This window comes from Typopeltis vanoorti, chromosome 12 (genome assembly GCF_054136105.1).
Source record: "Typopeltis vanoorti isolate ZY-2024b chromosome 12, IOZ_Tvanoo_1.0, whole genome shotgun sequence".
Lineage (NCBI taxonomy): Eukaryota > Metazoa > Arthropoda > Arachnida > Uropygi > Thelyphonidae > Typopeltis > Typopeltis vanoorti.
The window spans coordinates 123,819,571-123,846,556 of NC_143560.1; the positions used below are offsets into that span (position 1 = coordinate 123,819,571).

The 26,986-nt window shown below is 38.2% G+C and overlaps 1 protein-coding gene across 1 annotated transcript in view; it reads right to left on the reverse strand.

Annotated features, from left to right (window-relative positions):
* Positions 1 to 26,986, reverse strand: part of LOC150101203 (mutS protein homolog 5-like) — a 194,114-nt gene that overhangs the window by 25,257 nt on the left and 141,871 nt on the right. Inside the window, exons 12-14 of the mRNA XM_090402188.1 lie at positions 19,168 to 19,242; positions 3,110 to 3,247; positions 2 to 112 (exon numbers count right to left, since the gene is read on the reverse strand). Coding sequence (XP_090258314.1) covers positions 2 to 112; positions 3,110 to 3,247; positions 19,168 to 19,242 — 324 coding nt within the window. The remainder of the gene's footprint in view (position 1; positions 113 to 3,109; positions 3,248 to 19,167; positions 19,243 to 26,986) is intronic.

Here is a 26,986-nt window from a genome sequence, read left to right on the forward strand (position 1 = left end):
CCTGATTTCCATTCTTTCTTGACTTACCTATACGGCTTTGATTTACCAGATCTAAATCTGGTAAATCAAATTTACCAGAGATGTGGTCAACAGGATTTGAACGAGAAATATCCTTGGAGAGGGTGCAGAGATAATAAAAATGATATCAGGACTGTACAAAGCTGGTTATACATATGGAAGGCATGCAAGCTATAGAATTTGGAGGGAGGAGGTAGCAAATTGAATTAAAGGGTTATGATGGAGATATTTTAACTGTTGAAAGATTATTAGAAGATTAACACTGGGGAGATTTTTTATATGCCAGAACAAGGAAAAGGGACCATCCCTAGAAGTTGCAAAAGGAAGTAGTAAATAATGTATTGAGAAACACACATACCAGCCACTGAATTAGAAACCTTTATGCAGATACATGCAAATGTCACTTACACAGCTTATATGAAAAATGCTTAATCACTTGAGTCGCCATGTGTTCTAAGCAACTATTTAAGAATGCTGCTGATCACAATGGGAGAAACAAAGCATCTTTTGGAGTTCAATAAAGGGCTTACTGTGGGTGCACAGGGCTGGCTCTAGGCTTAGACACAAGAGGCACCAGCCTAGAGGAAATGGCTTTGGGGCACCAACATCGTAAGAAAAGTAATAGTATTAGTCGAAGTAATAGTCAAGCCTTGGTGGTACAAACAGTGCCCCCCCATCCCAATGCTCTATACACACATTTTTGGCAATAACTATAAACTGCTTTTAATAATAAAGAATTTTATGATGCCTGTCTTATCTTATAATGTGTTGATAAAATTGGTCTAGGGGTGCCACATACCCTCAAGCCGGCAATATGGGTGCTCATCTGGCTGGAGCCATGATTTTGAAAACAGGCAGAGCTGACTGGTTTCTCAAAAGTTGAGATATCCCAGTGCATTTATTCATTGAAAAATAACCCACATTGCTTATATAAGAGGCGTAACTGTGGTCCTAAGACAGTTTGTCAGGAATGAGATTGCTGTTTGTCTGAGAAAGCTTGTACAGACAAACAGCACTTCCTGTGTGCAGCAATTCACCGAAGCATTTAATGAAGGGTGTTCCTGATCCATATCTCACTGAACATTGAAGAGCAGAAAATTGAAGAGGAGCCAAAACATCAGCATTATTACTAATAACTCTACCAAGCTTCACATCATCTGTACTGTATACAGAAACCATGGTATTAAATAAATGTTTCTAATTCAGTGGCTAGTACGTGTAGTTTTTTTTGTAAGAACAATAGTAGTAGCAGCATGGAATGCGCATTCGCAACCCTCTCAGACATAGAATGTCTGAGAGAGTTGTTAATGTGCAAGAGATTATTATTGTGAATATTATTTTCTTGACCTCGATGAAGTCACAAGACTCCATAGAGGTCAACTCTAGTCAATACAAAGTCTATCATACCACTCCTTAAACTCATCCCTGGTTTGCACATTAACTATCCCTTCAGGCAGTGCATTCCACTCCTACCACTCTCTATGCAAAAACCTTACTTCTTACCCTTTGACTCACCACCTTCTTTTGCAACTTCTAGGGATGGTCCTTGTCCATGCTCCTTTCCCTCGTACTAACATATGAAAAATCTCCTCATAGTGTTAATACAATAACTTTACAATCGCTTAAATGTCACGATGTATCCCCTTTTGCTTTCTATCCATAAAAACTTTACAGTCAGAATGCCCTCAGTCTATCCTCATAATCACCATTGTACAGTCCTGATATCATTTTTGTTATCTGCCTCTACACCCACTCCAAGATACTTCATACCCCTTCGAATCTTGGTGACTAGATCTGAGCAAAGAAATCCAGATATGGTCTTATCAAAGCTTTATAAAATGGGACCAGCCCACATTTATCTCTCATGGTCAATGCTCTCTTCAACATTGCCGCAATTCTCTCAGATGTCTTCATAGCCTTTGCAATATGTCCTCAGAACTTCTAATCTCTATCCATAATTATCCCAAGATCCCTTGCTTCCTCCACTTTTTCCAGTACAACTCCAAGTGAACATGAAGAATCCCATCTGTGGATCCCCAATTTTAAAAACTTACATTTAGTTGCATTCACCTTTGTACATTTAATTTTATACATGAAGCTGTATCCCCATTCATTTGCTCACCTTCCCAGCTTATTTAAATCCTCTTGAAGAGCCAAAACATCAGCATTATTACTAATAACTCTATCAAGCTTCACATCATCTGAAAACAACTGAACATCTCCCTGTAAATACAGTGACATTGTCATTAACATAAAGATTGAACGATAATGATCCCAGGAGTGAACCCTATGGAACTCCACTTGTAGCCTTCCTACTCCTTGATATTGCTCCACATATACAACTATTTAATACATGTCAAAGCCCTGGAAGTTGCAAAAGGATCGGAATGTGGTACCCTGTAAAATGCGTTGGAAAAAGAAAAGAAAAAAAAAAAACAATGCCAGTCTATGCCTTACCCTCATCCACTGCTAGTTTTTATATATATATGTGTGTGTGTGTGATTCCCACCCTTGAAACATTAGTAAATTTATAGTATATTTGTACCATGGGTGGGTTAAGGAGTTTTCCTGAGCCAGCCCCCCATTTTTATCAATTTTATATTTATTTGTAATTTTTTTTTATTTATTTTTACATTGTTCAGAATGTAAATATTCAACACCTTGTGGAATCTGTTCCTGGACATCTGTAAGCAGTGAATGTACAGAGAGGTGGACCAACACGTTATTATGTTGGTGTTGCTAATGCAAAGCTAACTCAGTGTAAAATCCTTTTTCTAAAACTACAAAAATGTAATTACATCTAATATACAATGCACTTTCACGAGCAAAGTACCACTACCAGTTTATTGTCATTTAGTATTTAAGAGAATACCTGGTTACAGACTGCACCAGGGACAGTGAGGATTGGACACTGGTTCTCTACATGACTTGGTCTCTTTCCAGATTTTTAGTTGTGATCCTTAGGAGAACCAGCTATTTTATCCTTCTTTACCAAATACACAGAGCAAATTTTATAACACTTAAAAAAGTTTCATTAGTTTCAAGGATATAATTGAAAATATATAAAACAAAATATAAATCAAAACCTTACTTGATATAAGAGTAATTCTGAAGTTGGTAAAAGAGTAGGAAGTGAATGAAAGTGTGTAGATACTACAATGTGAGGACAATGTATACCTTGATCAAGCCAATACTGAAGACTTGCTGTAAACAGTGCAGTACCATCCACCTGTAATAAGAAGTTAGTTCTTAATGACTGGTGAGGCCTGATATTAACTTCTGAAAATGAATGATCAATTAATTCTAAAGCAGAATAAAAACAGATGTCAAATATAAAAGGTACAAAAATAATAATTGAACTGCTAGAAATTGAATTTAGATAATTTGGTAGCATTTGTTTGTGCAGTTAGCTGAGTGGTTATGTACTTCACAACCATATGACTAGGAAAGGTGTCCTGTGTTCGATTCCCGTCGCTGACGTGAGGAGCTTAGGATCTTTCTCAGACATAGCCAAGTTAACCGGTCTTGGGCATGGATTGCAGGGTTTTTCTCCCCAATTTATATGGGGTTTTTCTTCCTGCAAGCAGGCAAACTGGTCCCATGAACACACACTTCTACAGACATAGGATACTTCCAGGAATAAAGAGTAACCAATCTATTCCGTAGGATTTCAGTTCCAAATGCCTACATGGTAAAAATTGTAGGTCTACGCATGAGCGTAAATCAAGAAGAGGTAGCATTTATGGCTGAAATGAAAACAGCATGGAGTGGTGAAATAAACATTGATGAAATAAGACCCTAAAATTGTTTAAGCTTATATTTTTGAAAAATTCTGACAACATGCAAATAAATATTCTTTATTTAAAAAAAATTGAATTAAGTTCCTAATTTATAAAAATAATAATATTACAAAATTTAATGACAATGGAAATTATTATTATTTCCTGACCTCCATGGAGTCATGGAAGGTCAATGCTAGGCAACACAAAGTCTACTGCACTACTCCTTAACCTTTTGCACTTTCAATAACTATCTCAGGTAATACACTCCATGGTCCTACCAAGCTCCATACAAAAAATCTATTTCTCGTGTATTTTTGAAAATTATGGAGACAACTACCGTGTTTGAATAAAAACTTTAGTTTAATATAACTAAAATCTACATTCAACGTTTCGACCTTTATGTCAAGGTCATCTTCTGGAGCATACAACTATACACAGAAAACAAGCTACACTACAATCAAACTAGTTTGTTAAAGACACTGACCAACTGCTACAACAATTGTTGGCCTGACCTCTGGTGAAAAAAAAAAAAATAAATAAATAAAATAAAATAAAAAAATTATACATCAACGCTAGAGTCAGATAACACCAATAATAGGAGTTATCTGTTTGTAGAAATACATTGGACACAACAACGAGTATCTATCTATATACATATATTAACATCATGTACATTCCAGCCAGTTGGTATGGAATGGTTTCTAATACTAGCTGAAGATCGGCTAGAGTCCTGACTTATGCTGGATCTTATATATTAGGTAGGCTGAATGTGTGCCATCCAGATCCTTGGAATTTTCATGTCATCTTTGTTGTTAATGTTTGGGTGGTTTATCAGGATTTCACAGGCTTCCTTAAATTTCCTTTCGTACCAGGGTTTTGTGCAGTGTAAAGAGCGGGTGCTTTTCCAGTTGATTTGGTGTAAGGTGTTGAGTGTGTGGTCTGAGAGGCCTGCTTCACCATAATGGTTATATTTAATGTGTTTAATGTGTTCTTTCTTGCGTAAGTTACAGGTGCAGCGGATGCAATAGACTCCAGGATGTGCTAATGGGAGGAGAGGATCCTTAGAGGAGCTGAATATGGTTTTAAGTTTAGTGGGTGGTTTAAAGGTGGCATTGAGATTATAATGTTGTAGGATTCTGTTGATTTTTTCCAATAACCCTTTAATGTATGGGATGGCTATGGTTTTACTGTAATCTAGATTCGTTTTTGTTGTTGTTTTATGGAGTATTTTATTAATAGTATTTTATTTTATAGCCATTATTTATGAATGTGTCGCTGATGATTTTTAGTTCTTGTTTCAGGGCTTGCTGGTTAGAGCAAATTATTGTAGCTCTGTTTTTAAGGGTGTTAATGATTCTATATTTTTGTGATAAGTGGTGAATTTCTCATGTCATTCACTTCTTCCTTTTGCAACTTCCAGGAATGGTTTGTTGTTCTTGTTCATTCCACCACATGAAAAAATTATATCCCCCTTCATCTTTTATCAACCAAAATCTGTAGTTCGCATGCCAACAGTCTATCACCATAACAAATACTGTGCATGCCACAAAAATGATAGCCTTCTCTTCCCTTCATCCTTTCTAAATTTATTTCATACTGTTCAACTCCTAGTGATAAAATCTGAGCACCAAAATCCAGATATGGCATAATCAAAGCTTTATACAATGGGACAACCACCCTTTCATCTCTCATGATCCATGTCATCCTCAATACTGCATCAATTCTCTCTCAGTTGTCTTCACAGCCTTTGCAACATGCCGTTAAAATTTCTGAACTTCAAATTTCTATCTATAATTACCCCAGTATTTCTTGCTTCCTCTACTTTTCCTAGTAAAACTCCAGTAGGTGAGTATAAAGCATCCCCATCTGTGGATTCTTCAGTTTCAAAACTTTACATTCAGTTGAATTAATCTGATATCCCCATTCATTTGCTCATCCTTCCGGCTTATTCAAATCCTCTTGAAGAGCCAAAACATTGGCACTATTACTAATAACTCTCTTGAGCTTCACATCATCAGCAAACAACTGAATACCTTCCTGCAATCCACTGAAAATATCATTGATATAAGGAATTAACAGTGATGCTTGCAGTACTCTATACCTTCTGATAGTGCTCCCCATATGCAACTATCTAATACCTGTCAGAAAGCTGGTTACCAATCCAATCCACTAATCTGATATCCAAACCCATATATTGCAAACTTAAAACTCAACTTATCGTGTAGCATCCAGTCAAATGCCTTTGCTTAAAACAGTGACAGTGTATGCCTTATCCTCATCTACTGCTGTTGTCACTCTAATGTAAAAGACAACCAGATTACTAAAATAAGAGCATGCTTTTACAGATATATAATGGCCTGCATAAATAATAGTCCTCATCTATCCAATTCTATATGAGATCTTACTAATTTCTCCAAAATCTTAACAACTATACAAGTAATACAATACTTGTATAGTTGTTGAGATGGCGTATAGTTTAATACTTCCATTCGACTATCATTCTTATGCAATGGCACTATCTTACCATCCTTCCATTCTCTAGAAACGTGCCCTATTGTAAGACTTTAAATAAACAGCCAGATCAATGAAATGTTCAGTTCTACAGCACATTCCTTTAAAATGTGGCAAAATTCCATCTAGTTTCCCCTTCCTTACTGACATCTACCGTACCCAAGTAATCAGAATACACCTGTTTCATTCACTTTTAACACTTAACCACTCTTTATCCTTCTAGGAACAAAGGCTGTTGTACCAGGATGGAACACTGTAATAAAGTGATCATTAAACAACTAAACTATGTCATCTGTACTGATCACCAAGTTCAATCTTCATCCAGCAAGGTTATCCATCCACAATAACGTCTTCCTCCTACTCGCTGAATAATAAAAACACTTTCGATAGCAGCGCTAATCTCCCCGCATATTCTAATTTTGCTCTCTTTACTAATCACTTTCATAGCCCAAGCTGTATATATCTGATGCAATTGTTCTGCACCTCTCTCTCTTCATATTCCTTCAATAATCTCTTTTTCATCTACAATTCCTCTTTCATTTCTCTAGCCATTCATTTGACTGCAAACTGTATTATCTTCTCCAGTTAAGCTAAACAATCTGCCACTGCTATCAACAATTTTTTCTTACATATCTCCCATGCAGTACTGAGCTCTCTATGTGCCTATTCATCCTCCAACTCAGGACTACGTGGTCACTAACTATAGAAATTTATGACATCAGTCACAATCAGATTCTCTGATGCTAGGAATAAGTCCAACACTCTTTATCCTTGTGTTCCCTCTTCAACATGCTACCTAATAGAGTTGTTCCTCATGTCCAAAAATTCAGCTTCCTTATTACTGTATGCTACATCCTCTGACTGGTTTAGTTAGAAGTCCACCCACACCTATAATGATTACTCAATATAACACTTGTCAAACTAATTTGCTAAACATTTCCTACTCATTATCATCTATATTTCCTGGTCTACACCAACATTCCACTAAATATTTTGTACTGTATCTTACAATATATATACTCTCAAAGGCATCAGCATCATTTCTGCTCTGATTCTCTATCCTGAGAAAGTACAATTTCATCTCTAATCATGGGGAGAACTCCACTGTGTTTATCTTTCACATTCTGCTGAAATATGGTATACCTCTCAATTTCTATCCCTGTTAGAACATCCTTCTCCTTCATTACTCAAGTTTCACTTATGCTAACAATCCTTGGAGAGAGAGAGAGAGATTGCATCAATCAGCACTACACACTTATTTGCTTTATTCCTACTGCTCCTAGCACCTATCTCTCTATCTATCTATCTACACACACACACACACACACACACACAATCTACCAATAATTGTCCGGACACTTTAGTAATTTACAATTGATACAAGCAAATGAGCCCTAATAACAGGTATGTCCACCTTTGGCTTTGTTCACCTTCTGCACCCTTTGAGGGAGACTTTCCACCAATGTGCAGCAGACATCAGGTGTAATTTGTCTCCATTCCTCCATCAAAGCAGCACTGAGTTCAGTGAAAGAAGTGCTGCTTTGGATCTCAATCACCACTCCAATTCGTCCTACAGGTGTTCGATGGGATTGAGGTCAGGAGTCTGCACAGGCCAGGGTAGTCATTTAACAGCCATCACTTCATACCATTCCATAACAGCTGCAGCTTTGTGGCATTGTTGTCTTGATAGAACATGGGTCCATTCCATAAAAACTCCACCGTATAGGCAGCACCTGATTATCAAGGTACTGGAACCATGAACAATGACCACTGGTCCCACTCCAAACCAGCTGAATGCACCCCACACCATTACTCCTCCATCAAACTTTACTGTGGGTACAACACACTGTGATAACAATCATTCACCAGGTTGCCTCCACCCACACCTGCAAGCCAGGTGAATCTCGATTCACCACTCCAGAGTACCATTTTTCACTAGTCAATTGTCCAGTTCACATGCTCTTTGCACCAGGCCAGATGAGCTGCCTTGTTTGTTGTTGTGATGTTCGGCTTGTGTGCTGTTGCTCTTCTGTGGAAACCCAGTAAATGGAGTGCTTTTAACAGTATTAGTGCTCACCACAGTGTTACTAGCACTCTGGAACTCATCATGGATGGTCTGTACCAATTGTAACCAATTTTTTGTGTGCCACCCGTTTTAACATTGTCCTGTCTCTGCTAGTCATTTTTGATGGCTGCCCTGGGTGTCTTCCTGCACTAGTGATGCCAGAATGTCTCCATTTGTTGATCACATCACCAACCATGATTTTGGATGCTCCAGTTGAGCAGCAATGGCATGTATGGACATGCCACCAATGTAACGGCACACGATGACATCCCCTCTCAAAGTCACTGAGTTCACATTATGTTGCCATACCACCTGTATTCAACTGCTACAATGAAATACTGCTTCCTACTATCTGTATACTAGTTTTATGTTATTAACAAACCTGGAATGTTCCATAACTTCAAATAACAGGGGGTGTCCAGACAATTATTGGTAGATTGTGTGTGTGTGTGTGTGTGTGTGTGTGTGTAGAAACCAACATATTACCAGTGTTCATATAGCTGTTATTGTCTTTTCACATGCTTCACAATATAGTATACACTCTTATTTCTCAAGCCACTATCACCACATGAGAACATCCCTTCCCCAACAGCCTAAGTTACCTGGAAAACAACCATCTCTCCAAATGCCCCATCCTTCTGCATTCAAATATGATCCATCTTTCGTATGCACCTCCCTTCTATCCTGAAATGTACTACATGCTCTATATATTCCAGACCTTTCTTCCTACACCTTCTTGTTACCATCTCATTCATTACCACTACTCTTCTCCTCCACTCTGTATTATCATACCAAGGCAGCACACTCAAATTCTTCTCCTGTAATAGACTTCTGCTGCACCATCATCAATGACATCAATCTCAAATCTTTTGCCACAAATTTCATGCTACTTCTCAGGCACTCTACTCTGCACACACTAAATCATCAAATCTGCATAGATGATAATCCAAATGGCTTCACTCATTCTACTCTCGTTGCTTCCTTGACACTTTCTACTTGCAATTCTTCTCTTCCTTCTCTCGCATTTTTTCTCCATTCTCCCTTCCAATGGGACTACCTCAACTTTCTCCAGATATCTCTCTTGCCCTGTTTCTCCCATTCACCTTCTTTACTTATGGCCTTCTCACACCTACTCTTCTTCCTATTCTTCTTCTCCTTGCACTGGTCAACCTCTCCAGTCTATACATCTCTTCATTCACCCTCATTAACTCAGTTTCAAATCTTTCGTACATGGTTAAATGCTATCTCTCAGGTCATTCATGACAACCATCACTATCATCTCCTCTGTATTTTCTTCCCACTTCATTACCAATGCAGATTCTTCATCATTCCTTCCAACAAGCACTCCTCTGCACACCCTGAATCATCAATCTCCATACATGATAATCCAAACAAATTCATTCATTCTTCTCTCACTGGTATCCTTTCTGCTCCAGTTATCTCTCTTACCCTCTCTCTCCCCTGCATTCTCATGCCTTTCTCTCTCTCTCTTTTTATATTTCTCCCACCCACGAAAGATTATTTTGTAAACCTATAGTACATTTCGTAAAGTGGGTGGGCTAAGGATTTTTTTCCTTATTTTTAGAAATTTATATATATATATATATATATATATATATATATATATATTTTTTTTTTTTTTTTTTGTAATTTTCATTTATTTTTTTTACATAGTCTGGAAACCCTCCTCTAGAGACCAAACATCGAACTTTTTCAAGCCACTTCAAGGACTACAATAAGTGGCATGGTAGTTTCATCACACCAGGAGATGATGTTCATCTTCCACCTAAAGACAATCACAAACATCCATGCCCATGGCAAGATTCAAATCTATAGCCTGTTGGTTGGAGAGTGAGTATGCTAACCACTCAGCCAATCAGGCCAGCGAAACAACCATCTCTCCAAATGCCTCCATCCTTCTGCATTCAAATGTGATTCATCTCTTGTATGCAGCTCCCTTCTATCCTGAAAGGTATTGCATGCCCTATTTATTCCAAACCTGTCTTCCTACACATTCTTGTTATCATCTCATTCATTACCACTACTCTTCTCCTCCACTCTGTATTATCATACTCTTCTCTCATACCTATAGTTGTTCTCCTCACACTAGCCAGCCATTCCAGCATTCTAATGTCTTCATTCACCCTTATCACATCAGTGTTCATGCCCCCGCCCCCTCTCCTTTCTCAATAGTCCTATTTCTCTCCCCATACATACTGCTTTCACCTGACATTCACTCACACAATTACATCCATCAAAAAAAACATTGTCCTCTACCAAACTTCTCAAGATCAAATCCATAAATGCATCTTTTTCACACTATTGTTATCAACAAATTAGCACGCGCTCATTTTAAAAGCACCATATTCAATGCTGTTGAATCTTGAGATCAAACCACTTATGTCAGCCAGCACTTCTCACTGCTACATTTAATGCCCACATACACATTACTATTTCTTACCTATTATAATTTTAACCCTCCAGATGCATGCATAGCATGCTATGGATTGTCAACTATGCTACCAATAATGTAGTTTTTAAATGGTGGCAGGTTGAGGGACAACATGTTAGATGTTGGAAGTTTTTTCACTTGGTTAGACTATAAATTATATATTTAGTTTAATTCTTTATCCAAGTGTAAGCAAACAAAGTTTGTGCCTTAAGTATTTTTAGGGCTGAGCCAACTTCAGGTGCAAACTTTGTTTGCTTACACTTGGATAAAGAACTAAACTACACATATAATTTATAGTCTAACCAAGTGAAAAAGACTTCCGACATCTTTCTCTAATCGAGAGTAATTTAATAATAAGGTGTGAAACCTTTTGGTAACTCATATAGGTAAATATGACTTCTCCATTATTTTCGCCTTGATTTCTTTCACCTCCATTACTTTCATCACACATTCGTACACTCACCTGCCTCACTGATGTCTGCATATCCACTCAACAGCTCCCTTGCCTCACAAAGCTCTAGTTTTCCTGATTTTGGCACATCCACTTGCACTTCTTCAACAACACTTCTTCCAGACTCTGAACACCAAATAAATTCAAATACAAACCATCCTTCTTGTATAACTCCTTTCACCCATGAAACTCACTTTGCACATCCATAAACTTCACATTATTCCTCCTGCATAATCTATGCATAGAGTCATTTGCTATTATGGCCCTCCTCAGCTATACTCTGTCATACTGCAGCAACAGACTCATTATCTTAACTCTCCCACTATTTTCTTTTGCTACTTCCAGTAATTCTTTCATATCCTCCTCATGCTATACTTTTCTTTCAAATCATTCATTTAAGTCAAAGCGATTAACTCTTTCACTTTACCCTTTTGTGCCCTAATAGCTTCACTAACATCATTAATTATTGCACCTGGGAAGCATGATTTTGTTAATCTCTCACCAATCACACCTTTTATAATAGAATTCCTTGATTTTTTCTTCTCTTGGTCAATCATTCATTTCTCTTATTCTCACACTCCTTTCTTTCTGATATCAACTGACTCACTTGCCAGATTTTTCTGCATTCATTGCAGCTCCCACTTCATCCTATGTATCACTCTGCATAATTGAACTCTCACCCTCATTACAGCCAACTCTTCATATCAGACTTTTGTGAGAAAGGGTTATATGTGATACTGTAAGGCAGGTGATTATGGCAAACTCAGGAGGCAGCTTGCAGCGATATCATGGAATTGCATGGGAAGGAAATCAATGCTGCTTGGTCTCTACTCAGGAATTATCCAGGAGAGGCAATGACTGAGGGTATTCCAAAGGTCAGGAGATTAAATAAGGTAGGTGTGAAATGGATGATTGAAGACGTGAAGCGTGCAATCTGGAAGAAAGAGGTATTGTGGAGGTGACACAAGATGAGCAGAAATAATCAGGTACATGAGGAGTACAAAGAGTAAGCAAGGAAGGTGACTCACTTAGTAAGGGTAGCAAAAGTGCAGTAAGAGCAGCAGTTAGCAAATGACGATATAAGAAATCCTAAGGATTTTTTTTTTTCAATATGTGGCCAGTAGAAGGAAGAATGATTATGGGAGGATGATGTTGGTCAGTGATAATGGGAGAATGATAAACTCTGAGCAGTTCAAAGTATTTCATCCTTGTGATTGTAACATAATGCAGAACTTGAGAGCAGTGGGAATGGGGCAGGAACCACTGATGGTGAGTGAGAAGCAGGTGTATGAGGAATTAAGTAAACTTGTAGTCAACAAGGCCATGGGACTTGACATCACCATAGCACAATTGGAAGAATAGCAGAACATTGTGCCATTCAATTGGAAAAGACCTGGGTTTAATTCTTGTCATGATGAGGAGAATCCTTATATGGGCTTTTTCAGTTGAAGGTGAGTTAGCCGATCTCATACGGTAGTAGCAGGATTTTTTCCTCCTGGAAACACGGGTTTTTCATCTCGCATACAGACAAATCGGCCTTTAGAACACACACAATTTACAGACAAAAAATACTGTTGTTGGCAGTGGCACACCCGGGATTTAATCTTGGAGGGGGAGTGAGTTGAGTAGATGATTTAAGAATACGCCCTACGCATTGCATACGACCTATGACTGAGCATCTGTAGTGATCGCCAATACATGATACCCTCGATCTCTGACCCGGCTCGGGCAAACAAAGTATCGCCCGAGCACTACCTCATTCGCCTTGTGTTCACAACAGCGTGATTCCCGAGAGCCAGAGGGCATTCCCACCTTATGTGACCGCTAATTCATAAGTAGTATAGAAATAGAAGACACGACACAACATAAATAAAAAAAAAGAATTTTAATTAGGAAAAGATTTTTGGAAATTTTTCTAGTCTTTTTTTCCTTTTTCTTTTGGTGGGGCCAGGGCCCCTTGGCCCCCTCCCTGGGTGCATCAATGGTTGTTGGTGATGGGCGATAGATGCCATTGATGGTAGTAGTGTCATAGTTGGAGAACTGAGTAGTAGTGGAGAGGATGAGATGTATTTAGCAAAGTAGAGTAGTGTGCCCTCCCATGATGAGTCCTTGGACTCCCTGGAAGTGTCACGTAATAATAATAATAATTGATGGTATATCACTGCGTGCCTTGAGAGAATGTAACAGGGAGTTAACAGCTTGTTAACTCCCTGTAACATATTTTTAACATAAGTTTTGGATTAGCTCAGGTCCCAAAGAAATGGAAAGATGGCGATAAGACTAAGGCTTTGAATTATGAGCCAGTTGGCTTGTTTGGAGTTGGGGCGAAGGTGTTGGAGAATCTAGTGAGGACAAGGATTCAGAACTGGATAGAGAGTAGTAGAATTCTCTTTAATGGATAGCATGGGTCTGCTAAAGGAAGGTCATGTTTTAACAATCTGCATACTTATTATATCAAGGTGATGAATATATTGGACAAAGGGGATGCATATACAGTAGTATATTTAGATTTTGCAAAGGCTTTCAACAGATTACCACATGACAAACTAGTGGTTAAATTGGAACAGATGGGGTTGGATAGTAGATTAGTGCTTTGGATTGCAGATTGACTGTCTGATAAGTATCAACATGTTGAGGAAAGTCACCAGTGGTGGGTTTGTTTAATTTGTATGTAAATGACATTAGAAAGGACTCAAATGGTGATGTACAGTTGTTCGCAGATGGTGCAAAGTTGAGGAGAGTTATGAGAAGTAAAGCAGATGTTGCAGCATTGCAAAAGGACCTAAACAGATTGTCTCAATTGGCAAGGGTGTAGGGATGTCAGTTTAACATTGCAAAGTGTAAGGTTTTAAAATTTGAGAAGCAAAGATGGGATGCAGAGTACAGGATTGGTGGGGATATTTTTGAAAATATAAAGGATTTGAGGATGTGGTGGAGACTTGAAATTTCATGGACATTTTGCTAAAATTGTGAGGATGACACAACAGATTATGGAGAATACTGATATATAGAAGTAAAGATATTATGATTCCATTATACAAGACTATGATCAGGCTGCATATGGACTCTTTGATTTGGTCACCAGTTTCAAAAAGATATGTTGGAGGGGGTTCAAAGATGATTGACTAAGTTGGTTTATGGTCTCTGGAATATGGAATATGAAGACAGATCAAGAGAATACAAATTACAGAGCCTGGTGGATAGAAGGAAGAAGGGAGACATGATCGAGACATAAAAGTTGGTAAGGGGTGATTACCAGATTAACGTGGATGAGATTTTTCTTAGAATATCTGGAGACAGGGGGAGAATGAGAGGCCATCCCTGGAAGCTGTATAAGGTGGGTGTGAGCAAGGAGGTGAGGAGTATATTTTTTGCATGGAGAGTGGGGGATGATTGGAATGCACTGAATGTTTTGTGAGGGCAGGGACAGTGAATGCATTTAAAGTGAAGTACAATAAGCTGTGCATGTGAGAGTGGTGCCTTCCACGATGAGTCTCGACTCCATGGAGGTCTGTTGATAATAATAATATTAATTTATCAGTAGTTTACTACCTCTGATTTGGAACCATCTTTATGCAATGGAATTAAATTGCCCTCTTTCCACTCTCCAGGAACCCTTCCAGCACTGAGACTTACATTGAACAACCTCATCAGAGGCAATAACATTTTTCTTGCACATTCATGTAGCACATGGGTTGACATGCCATCCAGTCCCACTACTGTTTTCACATTGATATGTTTCAGTATGCTGAATACCTCCTGTTCATCTATCTCAAAATTTTGATATGCATCTCTGTCACATCAGCAACAAAATATCCACCTGGATATTTGTTGCTGATACACCTTTGCAAATTAATCACACAGCAACTTAACTGTTTTTTTCACCTTCTTACCATCATCATTGTTTCAAGTCATTCTACCACTATCATTTTTCCTCTTACTTGCTACATATAAAATACATAATGAAAAAAAAAAACCTCTTTTGAATTTACTTTGGCCTGCTAGCTAATTTTCTCTCATAATCTGATATGGCCTTTCTTACCAATCTAGTCACCATTCTTGCTTGCATTTTTTTGTTTATATTCCCTCAACAGGTTTCTTTTTTTTTTCTTTTTCTTTGCACCTCTTACTTTATATCTCTACTCATCCATTTAATCCCCACTTAGTTTATCCTCCTGAGCTTGTGTATGCAGTGTGATACCACTTCTCTCAAACAGTCCTGCCCACTTTCCATGTCATGCACTACTGACATTCTTTCCTTGTAGATTCTCAAGCCATGACACTGATCCAAGATATCTCCTAAGTCTGTCATAATTACCAGCTTTATAGTTCCACATAAACTGTTTCTTGACAGAAAATCCACATGTAAGGACTTCCCAGAACAAGACTGCACAGATACTCTCCCGAATAGGAGAGTGTCCTTGTGTGGAGAAGTAGTTAAAGTCAAACATCTCAGTGTGAAACACTATTAGGTATGTTCACAAGATTAGAACAATGATTCTGGATCCAAGTCCAGGTTGCACGATGTAAAACTGTGAGTGACTTATCATGGCCTTAGGGAAGCTTGTGGTGACAGAGCCCCACCATACCAGACTGTCACACGATGGCTAAGTGTATTTTGTGAGGGGCAAGATCACCCAGGTGATAACTGCTGTGCAGGACAGTCTGCCATTTCAGATGAACATGTTAAGCTTGTTCAGTTAAAAGAGAGGCTCACTATGCACAAATCAACTGATTGGGATTCCACATCACTTGACTGAGATGCAAAAATGGCACAGGTAAGGGATTACTGGCCCTTTCAATACACAATTGAAAGGGATGCATACCTCAATACAATTCAGGAATGCATCCCTTTCAATTGAAAGGGATGCACATTCCTGAATTGTATTGTAGCCATTGATGAAACTTGGGCAAAGGCTTATGAGCCCAAATTGAAGAAATAATCCAACAAATGGCACCATTCAGCATTATCCCGTGCATAAAAACTTTGCCAAGAACCAAGTGAAGTTAAAGTCATGCGATAGTCACAACATTCAAGGTGTCTTTCTTCATCATGATGTGCCCGAAGAGAAAACTGTTAATACACAGTACTATCGATGATTTCTGAAGCACCATTTGTGTCTGGCTTTAAGGAGAAAGTAACCACATTTTTTTCACAGGTTCTCCACCGTGTTTGTTGATGACAGAGATGTTGGACAGGTGGCAATGGGAAGCATTGGATCATCCTCTGTATTCACTGGATATGAGTACTTCATGTGACTTCATATGAGGACTTCAACTTGTTCCCCAAAATGAAAGAACTCCTCAGAGGTATGCGATTTCATGATGTGAAAGATTCCTGAAAGCAGTAGGTCACACTATCACTGATATTAACAGCAGTGACGGCTTGTACATAAGCACTGCGACACTGCGGCATCCCCAAGGAAAAAACAAATTTTTTTTCCTTGGGGATGCTGCAGTGTCCATTAAAACATTATATAAATGCAATACAACATGTTAAAGGTTACAGCTTATGTTTCGACATTGACTGAATAGTTAATAATTGCAATTGTTCGATTAATGCTTCAGTTTATGGAATAAATGCACTGCGATCTAACGCAGTGTCAGAATTAGCATGTTCAGTCAGTTTCAGCTAGACTTGCCGATATTCATTTACACTTGTCACTGCCCGTAACAAGTGAATCCAACACTGCTCGTTGCACAGTGTTGCTACACATAAATTGTATGCTTGGGTGCGTTATTTCTGTGAGATACAAAACTTTTATTATTGGTGTCTGTTCATGGTGAGGGTGAAATATTTTTCATAAATATTACAACAAAATTACAATGAAATATTTTTGGCAAAAATTACTTTTGCCAAAAATATTTCATCCTCACCATGAACACACACCAATAATAAAAGTTTTGTATCTAAACAGAAATAATGTGCACAAGCATACAATTTATCTGTAGCGACACTACTCAATGAGCAATGTCGCTACAGATAAATTTGGAACCGCAAATTTGGAACCAGGTGCAGAACATGGCAGGATATTACGTTGAAGGGATGCAATTGTATAGACTTGATAAACTGGTTTACATTTTGTGCACATGTTGCCACTACTTTATTTACAACCCTCATATAAACACAAATTAGAATTGGCACAATTTAATTAAGTACTGTAGTTCATCTATAAAGCTTATTCTTCCAAGACCTCTACCCCTTAAATAGGCGCACAGTTATAGTATAGTATTGTCCTAAGCTTATGTTCACAACATAAATTAGCTTAGATGCTTGAACATTTCACATAATGAAAAGGCTTTTTAATACTGTTATTTAAAAAATACAATGATCTTGCAAAGACAAGTCAAAGACCAGATCACGTGTCTGATTATATCATGAAAAGGAGTCTGGCTCCATAGTGAGTGATACCTACTTGCTTTTTTTGAATTCTGTTATTTGTCATTCCTATTAAATTATTTTTATGGATAATTTGCGTAACTTCACCATTTTTTCTGAATAATAAGTGAAAGAAAACACAAACTATGTTGTGATGAGTTGTGTTGTGTTGTGGCATTCATTTTAACCCCACTCTAAAGGAAAGGATATTTCTGTATCATTATGTGTGATGTATGGTGAGAATTAAAGAATGTATTACTTTTTTTGATCATAAACATTTATTTTTTTTAAACATCACCTATAAAAATATTTAGATATAGTTTATTATTATTACTATTATTATTATTACGTGACACCTCCAGGGAGTCCAAAGACTCATTGAGGGAGGGCCAATGCTATCTGCTGCCCACTACCACCACCCCCTGTATTTTCACAATCATCCAGGCCCACAGTGGGATTCGAATCTGCAGCCTTTTGGCTGGAGAGTGGAAAGAGACATCTGGGAGACATCAAGCAAATAAAGAGAAACTTTATTTGCTTGCCCAGATGGCTAACAACTCAGCCATCTGGGCAAGCAAATAAAGTTTCAGTGGCTAGTAATTGTATTCTTGGAGCCCTGGATGTGAGTGTATAAAACCTGGAGGAAATTTATGTCTGTACACAAATCACAAATGCCAAGAGCTTCAGGAACAAAGAGAGTTTGTTATCTTAGAGCAGTGGGTCTTAACCTTTTTAGTAATCGGCACCCCCTTGAATCTAAAAATAAGTTCTTGCACCCCCTTGAAAAATGTGTTTCTATTTCTTTATTTAGGAAATTACATCTATTGCAAGGTAATTTATTTATTGAAAAATAAACACATATATTTACATATACATACAAAACAATATCTCAATTTTTAATGGCTATGTTATTGTTGTTTATTCATAATAATACTTTTGAAGTGAGGTTCCTTTATTGAAAGAGCCACATGTAAGTCATCACTTGCATTTAAGCGATTTCTGGATTTTGTTTTTATGTGCAAAAGTGATGAAAATCCCATTTCACACAGGTAGGTGGTGGCAAATGGTAAAATTGTCTGCAATGCTGCTTTTGCCAGCTGTGGATAAGGTTCTAACTTTCTGTGTACACCAGAATTGTTCTAAGTCCAGTTTTTCAAATTCCATTTGAATACGTGCATTGGCTCGTATTTCAATAAGATCATCTTTTATTAAATAGCTGTCATCCATCGAATCTGGTTCAAAATTTAGAAACTTCTCTCGCACCCCCAGGGGACACACCCCAGGTTAAGAACTTAGAGAATAATCTAAGGCCTCAGAGAATAAGCTATGGCCTCAGACTGTAGCTATTAGTGAGGCCTAACTCTCAGAAGCAGATATACTAACTGGAATCAAGTGTATAAAGCACAGTTAAGGAGGACAGACAAGATAGGAGAAGAGGGTGTGTTGCTAATGATATCATTATGTCAGAAACTTAATTTGTATTTAAAAAACAAGTTAACATTAACTTACTGCTTCAGTTCCCTTTCCAAATTCATCAATAATCACCAAAGAATGTGAAGTTGCATGGGAAAGTGCAACAGACACCTGAAAAATAAATTTTAAATAACAAGTTCTTTAATAAATTCTTCAAATTTCTCTTTTCTAAATGAATATGATCATAATTTTTGTTAGCTAGGTGTTCATATTATATCATGAGAATATGTTCCTCTTTGGATGCCTGAAATTCAGGTCAAGATATAAATGAATAACAATGCTTCAATGTCAAGAATTAATTTATTGTAAACTTGCTTTTTTAAAAAAATGAATTTTTAAATGAAAAAACATATTTAATAAAAAAAAACCATAATTAATGCAAAAAAAAATTATAACACAGGAAAGTAGGACTTTCTACTCAAACTTTCTTCTTCCTCCTCCTCCTCTTGAAATTAAGAGATGAACTAACAATAGTACAGAAGGAAGTGGCAGACACAGTAAACAGCATTAATGGTCCTATCAATATAAGGGTTTACAACAATGCAGAGAATTGTAAAAGAACTGACTACATACTTTACGACAAAGAATTTAAAGTAAATTACCCCCCCCCACCACCACCAACCAGAATGTGTTGTTAATGCAAGGATTTTAAGATTTGGTATGATAAATATGTTGTCAGTTGAACGAACTTCCTACGATGAGTCTACTGACTTCATGGAGGATGCAGTAATAATAATAGGCACAAAACATAGCTGATAGCCTAAAAGCGAAAATTAAATACACTAGTTTCCATAAATTAAGGACAGAGAAAAACTGCTGCAGTAACTTGGGGAAGGGGGTATATGAAAGTCAGGTACATTATGTAAAAATGTTAAGCTGAGTCTGATTGGCATATACAAATGAGCTGTCAGCCGTATTTGAAAATGAGTGATGGCATAAAAGTATGCATTTTGGAAAGGTTTTTCATTTTGTGTCTGAAGTGAGAATAACACATTTTGTGATAACAAAATCTTGAATGTGGTTGCAAGACATCATTAAACTAATGAATTAAGGTGGTGAGCCATCATAAGAGTGAGACCAGCTGGCTGCACATAAGTCATTCCATAGTTCACAGGCTGTGGAATCAATTTCAACAGACTGTGAAACTGATTCCTTCACTGTATCTTTGAGATGCTGTTTCACAAACAGCATCTCAAAGATACAGTGAAGGCAGGTTACAGGCTACAACCACAGTGGGTGATTGATATCTCTGATTATCCGCATACCAAAACAGGAGTGCTACCTTGAATTAGCTATGAACTGACCTCTCATCAGCTACAGGAACACTGTTATCTGCTTCCACTGAGCAGAAGGTTTCACAAAGGTGGTCTCTGTATGCAGGGTAACTGGTAGTCTGTGTCTCTATTCTCAAACCACAGGAGAGAACATTTTAAATGGGACAGGCTCCACATCAACTGGACCCAAAACCAATGGGAGTTGGTATTGTTTATAGATGAGTCTCAATTTGCTCTACAAAGTGATACCAGGTGTTTGCTCTGATATGAAGAGAACCAGAAACACATTATCATCCCTCTAATTATAGACTAATCAGTAAATGGTAAAAGTACTAGAAAAATTGGTAAAAAAAGAGAATTCAAGAATGGATAGATAAAAATATGATACTATATGAGGGTCAACATGGCATTGGTCATGCCTTAGTAATTTACTAACTTTTTATAATAGAGTAACAGCTGAGTTGGATAAAGGAAATGGCTACATGATGATTTTGCTAGATTTTGCAAAGTGATTTGACAGAATACCACATGGAACACTGTTATGCAAATTAAAACAAATGGGGATGGATATGATACTGGTTAAGTGGATAAGAGGGTGGCTGCTGGACAGATATCAAAAAAGTGGTATATGGGGGGAGGGGGGAGGGAGAATCAAAGCAAAAACAGGTGACTAGTGGTGTGCTACAAGGTTCAGTGCTGGGACCATTGTTGTTTAATTTGCACATAAATGATATAGGAAATAACCTGAAGAGAAATATTCAGTTGTTTGCTGATGATGCAAAATTAGGTGAGTAATAGTCAATGAAGGCAAATGTGGAGAACTTGCAAGACAATTTAAATAGGCTGTCAGTGTGGGCAAAAGTTAATGTGTATCAGTTTAATGTCAAGAAATGTCAAGTTATACACTTTGGAATAATTAGATTACAAGCAGTTTATCACATTGATGGCACTGTACTCCAGGAAACAGATGAAGCTTGAGATTTAGGGGTGGTGGTAGACAGAGAGTTAAAGTTTAGAGCGCATATAGCTAAGGCAGTACGTAAGATTACTTGGCTAGTAAAGAACACATTAATAAGTAGAGATAAGAAAGTTGTACTTCCTCTTTATAAGGCTTTGATATGCCTACTCTGGATTCTGTGCTTGAGTCTGATCCCCTGGATTTCTTGGGAATGTGTAAGTGGTGGAGAATATTCAGAGGTGAGTGATCAAGATGGTGAGTGGTCTGTGGAATGTTCCTTATGAAGATATTGAGGGTGTGTGGATTGCAAAAGTTGGTTGATAGTAGAAAAAGAGGGATGTGATAGAAACATTTAAGTTGCTTAAAGGGTTTTATAGAATAGATGTAGGAGAAATGTTTCAACATTTGGCTAGAGGGTCATCCCTGGAAGTTGAATAAAGGTGTGGTCAGTAGAAGTGCGAGGACTAGATTTTTTGCTTGGAGAGTAATGAATGAGTAAAATGGCAGTTGCTAGTCGGTTGTTAGTGCTTTTTCTGTTAATGGGTTCAAGGAGAGATATGATAGATTGGGTCTCCTGCAATGGGTCTTCAGACACCATGGGGATGCCCATATAATAATAATATCTGTAAAAGGGATGGGGGGACGGGTAGTGTGGAGAAATCACATTGGATGGACACACCAAATTGTATATGCATTCTAGCAGAATCATGAATGATGAGATCCTAGATCTCTATGTTCATCCATATGCAAATACGACAGGAGAGACATCCTACAAGACGATAATGCTTGTCCTCATTGAGCAAAGTTCGTAGAACAATATCTTCAAAAAGAAACTATAGCACTTATGGCCCAACCAGCAGGTCTCCTGACCTTAATTCTATTAAGAATGTCTGAGATGCTCTAAGTAGATATGTTGTTGTTTTCAATTCCCTCCCCCTTACAGACAAAAAACCTTGAAGGACTTATGAGAACCTTGCAAAAGCAATAGTTATCATCATCTCAACTCTCAGACATCATTCTAAACTGTATGAAATATCAGTTTAGAAAATTCAGTTTAGAAATATCAGTTTCGTAAAGTGACATACGTCACTTTACAAATCTGAGATGGCAGACATGCACCTCGTTTACAGGTTAGCTGACGGTAATGGACGAGCCACTGTAAGAATGTATCGCGAAAGGTACCCAAACAGACATGTACTGCATCACTAAATATTTGCGCATCTGCATCAGAATTTGTGTGACTATGGATCATTCATGATAGTGGGTGGCCACGATTGACACGAAATCACGCCATGGAAGAGGTGTTGAATGCGATGGACAATAATCCAGAGACAAGCACACGTGCTGTTGCCTCTGCAACAGGAGTAGCTCGATCCAGTGTATTACACGTTTTGCACTCTGAGTCCTTACATCCATTTCACCTGCAATGGGTCCAGTTACTGATAGCCGAAGATTATCCTCGATGTAAGGAATTCATGCAGTGGTTTCTGCAGAAAAGTGCCATAGACCAGGATTTTCCAACTTGTGTTCAGTTCACAGATGAAGCTTCATTTACCAGTGAAGGGGGTCTTCAATCACCGCAATGCTCATGTGTGGGCCCATGAGAACCCACACACCATGCAATCATATACTGCACAACAATGCTTCGCCATTAATGTATGGGCAGGTATCGTTGCTGACTGTTTAGTCGGCCCATACCTGTTACAACCCCGACTGGACTCACAGAAGTATCGTACCTTTCTGGAAGAAGTTCTGCCAGATTTACTGAACAATGTTCCAATGACTGTGCATTGGTAAACGTGGTTCCAACATGACGGGGCTCCAGCCCATTTTGGCATTTCTGTGTGTCAGTATTTGGATAGGTCTTTTGGGGCTTCATGGATTGGGCGAGGTGGAGCTGTCGCATGGCCCCACGCTCACCTGATTTATTGAGCATAGATTTCTTTCTGTGGAGGACCCTTAAAGTCATGGTGTATGAAACGCTTGTTGCCTCTGACATGGACCTCGTGGCAAGAATCGGCATCGCCACTGCTAATATCCTGGAAACTCCAGGTATTTTCGAAAATGTACAACAATCGATGTGTCGTCGGTGTCAGGCATGCATCACTGCTAATGGTCGTAACTTTGAGCACCTGGTGTGAAACCATATTATGTATCCAACTACTATTGAACCATTCAGTAATGCCTAATAAAGTTTTTTTTTAAACTACTTACTGCCTTGTGTTATTTCTGTATCTTTGCGTCCCTGTTAGTACCTTCCGGTGGCATTTGCGGTCATGCTTTCTGAACATGGTTGATTTTGATGTTCTCTACCTCCCCTCAAAGTCTGTAGGTGGAATTTTGAACCACCCTATATATATATATATATATATATATATATATATATATTTTTTTTTTTTTTTTTTTGAGTTGGGTGGTAGTTAGAATTGCTATTATACAGGATCTCCACTAAGCTAGAACAATGGTCATGGGAGAACCATTTACTCACATACACTAGTCATCATTCACATAATACCCATCATATCTCTCCTTAAACTCATTCACTGATGAAGCACCCACAACCACCTCTAGAAACCTATCCACTCCTCCAAGCAAAAAGTATAGTCCTAATACCCTTGCTGAGCATACACTTACACAACCTCCAATGGTGACACTTTGTTCTCCCTTCTTGCCATGTACTGAAAAAAGTCTTCAGTGTCAATCCTATAAAACCCTTTAAATAACTTAAATCCTTCTATCATATCTCTTCTTTTTCACCTATCTGCTAATTTTTGAAGGCCACAGAATCTAATTTCATAAGGAGCATTCCAAAGACCTATCACAATCTTTGTCACTAGTCTCTGGATTCTCTTCATCACCATGGATTCTGGGAGTCCAGATCTGTGCATAGTATTCCAGATGTGGCCTTATAAAAAACCACATATAGGGGAACAATAAGTTCTCTGTCCCAGCTTGTTAATGTGTTATTCAACCACCATGTAATCTGATGTGCGGTTTTGGTTATTTTTGTGATATGCCCTCTAAACTTCAAGTCCTTGGCCTCTTTCGTTTACTGCAGCTCAGTTCCATCAATATAGTACACAGCTTGTCATCTCTTCCCAAAGTGCATCTCCTTACACTGGCCACATTAAACTGGCAGCCATTTGCCTTTGCCTACACTGGGTAGTCTGTTTAACTCTTCCTACAGGATCTCTCATGACCTTCATTTACTATTGCTCTTCCCAGTTTGCCATCATCAGCAAACAATTCAATGTTTCCTGTTAAGTCATTTCTTATCTCATTGATATACAAATTAAATAACAGATGATCAAGTACTGAGCTCTGTGGTACTTCTCCAGGGCCCAACTCCTCCATAAATCACTCTTTGATATCTGTCCATCAGCCACCCTCTAAATCCAAATAATCAGATTTACATCTATTTGATCCAATTTATGCAATGGAGTTCTATGTGGAATCTTGTCAAATGCTTTTGCAAGGTCTAACAATATCACTTAGTAATCCAACCCTTGTCATGTGATTATAAAAAGTAAGCAAATTACTAAGGTAAGACCTATCTTCACAAAACCATATTGTCCCTTGCAGAGTATCATATTTCTATCCACTCAGTCCAGTCCTGAATTCTGTCTTTCACGAATTTCTTCAATACCTTAATTGATACTCCATGAAATGCTGACTGGCCTATAATTTGCTATGGTACTATTTTCCCCTATTTCCACTTGACTGGGTCTTTTTCATTACTGAGGCTTAAATTAAACATCTTGGTAAGAAGATTGATAACTCCCTTGCACATTATTGTAATGCACAGGCTGATATGCCATCTCATCCCATGGCTGTGTTTGCATCGAGGTTCTGCAATATTTTAAGCACCTCTATTTTTCCAACCTCTATTCTCCTATCAGTTAATATCACATCTGGCATTGCAATGTCACCACTTACATGGTACACATGCAAAATACTGATGGGGCTGATCACCCTTTTTCTTTGTAATCCCTCCACAACCTCTCCTTTGTGTGCAAATCCTGCTTAATGAAGCTATTCAGCCATCTACCTTCTACCTGATTAATCCTTCTGATTCTAGGTACTCATTCAGATACTGCTTTCTCCAAACACTCTTTGACCATCTCCCATGCACTACTAACATCTCTTCCCTCCAACTTCCTCTGCCATTACTCTCCTGAAAGCTGATTCCTCAGCTTGTCATAATTATCTGCTTTGTAATTCCACATATATTCCTTCTTAACAGAAAATTCTGTATGTCTGGCAATCCCCCCCCCCAGGTCAAGACTACATGATCACTTTCTAATCAGAGGCAGCATAGCTAAATTAGTTCGTGTTAAGTTCTCAGATGCAATGATCAGTTCAGCACTCTTGAACCTTGTGTCCCATCCATTATATGTTGTCCCAGGTAAATTATCTCTCTCTCTCTCTCGGCAGCTGTATAAATTCCATTTCCTTCCCTGCATGTGACCATTCCTCTTCCCAATCTATGTCCCCGTTATTGAAATCCTCCCATGATAATTACTCGACCTGTACTTATCATGCTTATCTGCAAGTGCATGTTATCTATTCTCCCTTATACCCATGGATTATAGCAGCAACCAATAACATATTTAGACCTGTTGGCCTCTATCTCATGCCAGATAGCTTCAAATGACCTGCCCTCTGAATCTCTGTTCCCCTGATGTACTTCTGTTCTTTTCTGCTATCATAAGCACCCCCCCCCCCATCCTGTTCCTTCTGTCTTCTCTGAAGATACTATATCCCTTGCATTCTATTCCTATGACCATATCATCCTTAGTCAACCACATCTCCCTAATGCCTATAATGTTTAGCCAAGTTGTGCTAACCCATGCCAAAAACTCCTTTATCTTATTTCAAATACTTCTGGCATTAGTATTCATAAATTGTAATACCAGCTTCATCCCACAACTTCCTTTACACCTCGTGTTGCTTAGCCCACTAAAGTTAACCTGGAGTGCTACATTTTGCATCATGTGATCACTCTCCCACTTACTAACCTCTAGGTTGCTTGGACCCATTTTCACCTACACATCCCCTCCAACATTCTAGTTTCTTTGACTTTGCACTCCCAAACTTTCAGTGAACAACATTTTCTTAAGAGGCCTGACACCAAATCCATTTAGATGCAACTTATCCACCTTACATAAATCTTTCCTTCAACTGAACTCACTCCACAAGTCCACAAACTCAACACTATTCCTCTTGCACAATCAGTGCATTAACTCCTGCGTGATCATAGCTCTCCATCTCAGCTCACCTCTATCATACTCAGATTTTATTTTCTCACTCCTCTTTTTCACATACACTAACAACCCTTTTGTGTTTTCTTCATACCACACTTGTCACTTGCTAAATCATTTGCACCAGCCAAAATATGCATTTTCACCTTCACTCTACATCCTTACAGCATCACTGACATCCTTTATCTTTGCTCCAGCAAAACATGATTTTGTCACACTTCCTTCAAGGACTCATTGTATCAATGAATCACCACACAAAATCCTATTCTTATTTTCACTCTTCATGCTTTGCTTTTGCTCCCCTTTCTTTCATTGTCAGACATTTCTCCAACCACTCAATCTCATATTTTGTTCTTTGGAGA